This window comes from Otolemur garnettii, unplaced genomic scaffold, assembly GCF_000181295.1.
Source record: "Otolemur garnettii isolate 467f Iridium unplaced genomic scaffold, OtoGar3 scaffold00014, whole genome shotgun sequence".
Lineage (NCBI taxonomy): Eukaryota > Metazoa > Chordata > Mammalia > Primates > Galagidae > Otolemur > Otolemur garnettii.
Genome location: NW_003852409.1, coordinates 16083322 through 16087980, shown reverse-complemented (window position 1 = coordinate 16087980; position 4659 = coordinate 16083322). Strand labels below are relative to the sequence as shown.

General features: G+C 40.1%; 1 protein-coding gene across 1 annotated transcript in view; it reads left to right on the top strand.

Annotated features, from left to right (window-relative positions):
- The window catches only part of INIP (INTS3 and NABP interacting protein), a 34386-nt gene extending 32730 nt beyond the window's left edge, over nt 1-1656 (top strand). The window contains exon 5 of the mRNA XM_012802370.2: nt 603-1656. Within this exon, the coding sequence (XP_012657824.2) occupies nt 603-698 (96 nt within the window). The 3' untranslated portion in view covers nt 699-1656. The remainder of the gene's footprint in view (nt 1-602) is intronic.
- The last annotated feature ends 3003 nt before the right edge of the window (nt 1657-4659 follow it).

The following is a 4659-nucleotide window of genomic DNA, read 5'->3' as shown; positions in this document are numbered from 1 at the left end:
AGTGTGGTGTTTTCATATACAATTTGAAATACTCTCATCAAACTGGTTAACGTAGCCTTCATGTCATTTTCTTAGTTATTAAGACAGTCATACTCTGCTTTTAGAAAGATTCACTTGTACCCTTGTAAGATAAACCATAGTAGTTTATCTATGATTATTTGTTTGTTTGTTTTTGAGACTTTATCTATGATTGTTTGTTTGTTTGTTTTGGTGATTGACCCCACCAATCACCCTCCAATTATTACTCTTCTTTCTCAGGCTCCTGCTTTGCTGACCCAAAGCAGAGTACTTTGGGACCTTTGAGGCTAGTTTTCTTCACTCCAAGGAACAAAGCAGTTTGTGTCTTTTACTCGTTTATTGACTGAGGAGAATCCGAGGGGAGATAATGGGAAGGACAAATATGTACCTGGTGCAACTTGCTAATCCCAATTTTGTATTATTATCCGTCTCCCATGTTCTTAAACAAAATTAGCAGCATGAGAACTGATTTTTAAATAAATTTGGTCTCAAGCATTCAGAAAGGTTAAGTAATTTTAATGCCTTGGTTTAAAACATTGTGATTCTTAATAGCTTTTAATTGCCTTTTTTTAAATCTTTCCCAGCATGCTCATGCACATTCATCTGGATACTTCATAACTCAAGACTCTGCATTTGGGAATCTTATTCTTCCAGTTTTACCTCGCCTTGACCCAGAATGAAGAAAATACTTGTGATGAAAGTGACTTCGTAATACCAAATGCCAAAGCTACTATCATTCAGTGCTATACAAACAGTGACTTTCAGAATACCAGTGAACTTTTATATTTTTTGCTTCTTTAAAAAAAAGGAATATATAAGTGAAAACAAAACAAAACAAAAAAAACGGTAACTAGGATGATAGAGAGCTTTAGGAGCGGTATCGTCTGAGGAACTGATTATGCTGCCCATGACAGCAACTGTTTTGAAATGCTGTTTGATTTTAACTCTAAATCAGATTCTGAATTGGATGGTGGTATAAAATCACACCCTACCCCCCAACAGGTTTGACTGAACATATCATGTCCACACTAGATTTTCAAGAGTCATTTATAGTACTTACCTTAAAGAAATGAGGGTGCTTTAAAACATGTGAACCAATGGGCTTAAATAAGTTACATTCACATTAGGTGTTTGGAGGATTAGTATCAGTATACCTTTTGATTTTACAGTTAACAAAAGAACCTGAAATATTCTTTGTGAACTTGTATTTCCCCTATTCTCAATTCTAAACAAAAACTCAAGATAAGACTAAATTACCAAATAGTCTTATCTTTTATAAACATACGCCATAATAAATGATGTGACTAAATGCTATTAAAAATAGTTATAATAAATGTGGTGGCTTTTAAATTTGTACATGCTCTTATGGAGCATTACTATATAAATGGTCTGCTTGTGTGGTTTTATGGTCTATTATTGTTCTAATTAAAACTTATGCAAGTTGAGATCACTATTCATTCCTTTGAATAGGAAGGAGTTAAGTTTCTCAACACGACCAATCATCTCTACCAGACTCTGGGGTGCTTATGTAAATATGCAGTCCCCACTACCCTACCCCGGTCCTACAGAATTGGAATCTGATTAAAAATAAAGTCTGAAAATGATGGGTTAGAGAATTCTATTAGGTATCTTGTACAAAATTTTCATGATATATTTATACACTCATGGTTTTACAGATTCCTAAAACTTAGAGATCATTTAGTTAAAATAAACATTTTTCTTTTAATAGAATTGAAATTGTATTTTATACTGTATCACAGATAAACTATTTTATATAACATTTTATAGCCTCATTTTGGCCTTGAGTCCTGTAGGACAGAATTTAAACTTAAAGTTCCAATTTGGGTTAATATTTAGTCAGAATTCTCTCTTTCAGGGTTTCTTCTCCCCTTCCTTCCCCAGATAGTTTCACCAAGCACACAGCCCTATCCTACTCAAACTAAGTGAAGCAGAGGTAGACAATTCTAGAATTAGAGGTGTCATTTAGATTCTTTCTCTTGAGTATTTGAACTGATTTTCTTCATTAGGGTGAGTTGGCAGCTGTCTCTATTATAATGGTCACCACTGCAGAGAAGAGCCCCCTTCCTCCTGACAGAACTTTTGAGGGGCCTCTGGATCCTGCCCCGTCTCAGGTCCTTTCAGCTACTCCTTGTGGTCATTTTCCTGAACTAATTTCAGTGTTTCTGTTCTCTGTGATCTGCAACCTACTGACATGATTCTAATCTCTAGGGATACTAGGAAGAAAAACCATTTGTATAGTTTTTACACTAGGGAAGACTTTACCTAATGTGTGACTTCTATAACTCAGGTACACAGATCTTTTTACCAGTAATATCCTTTCTAGTCTCTTCGCCTTTTAAATAAATAGCTGTGGCCTAAATCCTGAAGTCCTGGCTAGGAAGTACTTCCCCCTACTCCTTTGCTTACAAATTCAGCCTAATTCCTCTTGCACTGGGGACACAAAGCTGCCCTTATGGAGGTCACAGTGAAGAGGACCCTACTCTGGTACACCGATATTTTAAAGCAAGCCAGAGTGTAGTAGTGGCACAAGAGAGGCATCCAGGTGTGGCGCTGGAAGTAGGCCTGGGTAGGCTGAGAAGTATTTGTGTCATTTTACCTGGGAAGGGCGGGAAGAGCTGCTGCAGGTGGAAGTTAAGATGTCATAATCAGGCCAGGCATGGTGGCTCATGCCTGTAATCCTAGCACTCCGGGGGGCTGAGGTGGGTGGATTGCCTGAGCTCACAGGTCTGAGACCAGCCTGAGCAAGAGCGAGACCCCATCTCTAAAAATAGCCGGGCATTGTGGCAGGCACCTGTAGTCCCATCTACGTGGGAGGCTGAGGCAAGAGAATCACTTGAGCCCAAGAGTTTGAGGTTGCTGTGAGCTATGACGCTACGGCACTCTACTGAGGGTGACAAAGCAAGACTCTCTCTCAAAAAGAAAACAAAAAATGATTTCATAATCAAAGAGAAGTGGGCACTGGGTGAGTGCAAGCACCTCAGAAGATGATGGAAAGGGTAGCTCTGGGGTGAAGCTGCAGTGTTGCTTCCTTTGGATCATGGGGGATTTGGGTAGCTCACTTAGCCTCTTTTTGCATGTTATTCTAATCTATAAAATGGGAACAGCACAAACACTGCCTTTGTCATAGATTACCTAGACAGCATTTTTCACTGTACAAGTCTCAAGCCATTGCTAAGACACCAACATAGGGTTTAATGGGATGTGACCTTTAAGAAAAAAATAGAAAGCATCCAGCACACTGCCCATAGTGAGAGGTGGTTTTGTTTCCCGAATCTTCTGTTTCGGTGTGTTTGTACAGGTGTGCATTGTACTCACTAGTATGTAAGGTCTTTGAGGGCAAGGACTTGTTTCCCTCCTTGTCTCTTTCCTTCCCCTTTTACTTTGTTCACTATTGTATTCGGCATAGAATAGTGTTTAGCATATAGTCGGTGTTCAGTACCTACATACTGAAGGAATGAATGAAAGAATATACATGGCCTGAGTTGTGATGTAATGTGTAATTTTTTCTTACTGTGAGTCATGGCAAAATGCATTGAAAGCCACTGCTAAATAGTACAGATGACAATGCTTTGTATGACCCTGGAATAAAAAGTGAAATAACTCCATAATTTCAAAGGCGGATTTTTTTCCTGAACCAATCTATAAGCTGTTCATTAAGTTGTCTTAGTTCTTTGCTTCACTTCAGCAATAGAAGATCAGCCATTATATGAGTTTAAGGCCTATGGAGGCAAGAGATTTGGCAAATATGGTTATACTGAGAATAGAAGATCAACAGAGTATGAATTCATTAGCGCAGTTCAACCTGACTGCCAGAATCCTATCAGCTAGCACAAGTCCCATTTCGACAGCTTTAAACTCAACCAATATTTACCGAGTGCTTTTCTTATTCACCTCTGTATGCACGGTGATGGGTACACAGTAGACACCCACAAATGTTTTTCAGTGAGCAAATAACATGGACAGTGAGGAGGAGGACATAGTCACTGTCCTCAATCTGACAACCTAGAGTGAGCAAGACAAGCACGCTGGTAATTAATACTGGAGGCAGCCCGGGAGGAGAGAATGAGGACATGAGCCTGAAAGCGCCAGGGAGGCTCCATCAGAGAGCAAGCATTTGAGCTTGGCTTCGAAGATGAGATTTCAGCCAGGGAAGAGGACAGCAGCATACACAGCAAAGGAAATGCCTGAGCACAGGCGGGAGGAGAGCCAGCAGAGGGGCCACTGTGAAGATCCAGAAGTCTAGTTCAGCTGGAGCGGAGACAGGTTCATGCAGATGGATAATTAGTGATGAGGCTAACAGTAAGCTGGATTCATACTCCAGAGCACCTTAAAGTCCATGGTGAAGCAAATACTTTTAGCTTGGTATACAGCTGGGAGCCATGGAACATTCTGGAGCATAGGCAGGTACAAAGATGAACCCATTCAGCCCTCACAGCTCTTGGGAAAGGGGAACTTGGGAGGTACCAGAAGATTACTGTTGATTTCTGAGAATTCAGAGACAAGTGTGTTCTGTTTGCATCTACCTATCAACTCTATCCCCATTTGATACCTCTTCGATATCTCTTCCATTTAAGTTTTGGACCCTTCCCCAAACCTCTCTGTGCTCCCCTCCCCTCCTCA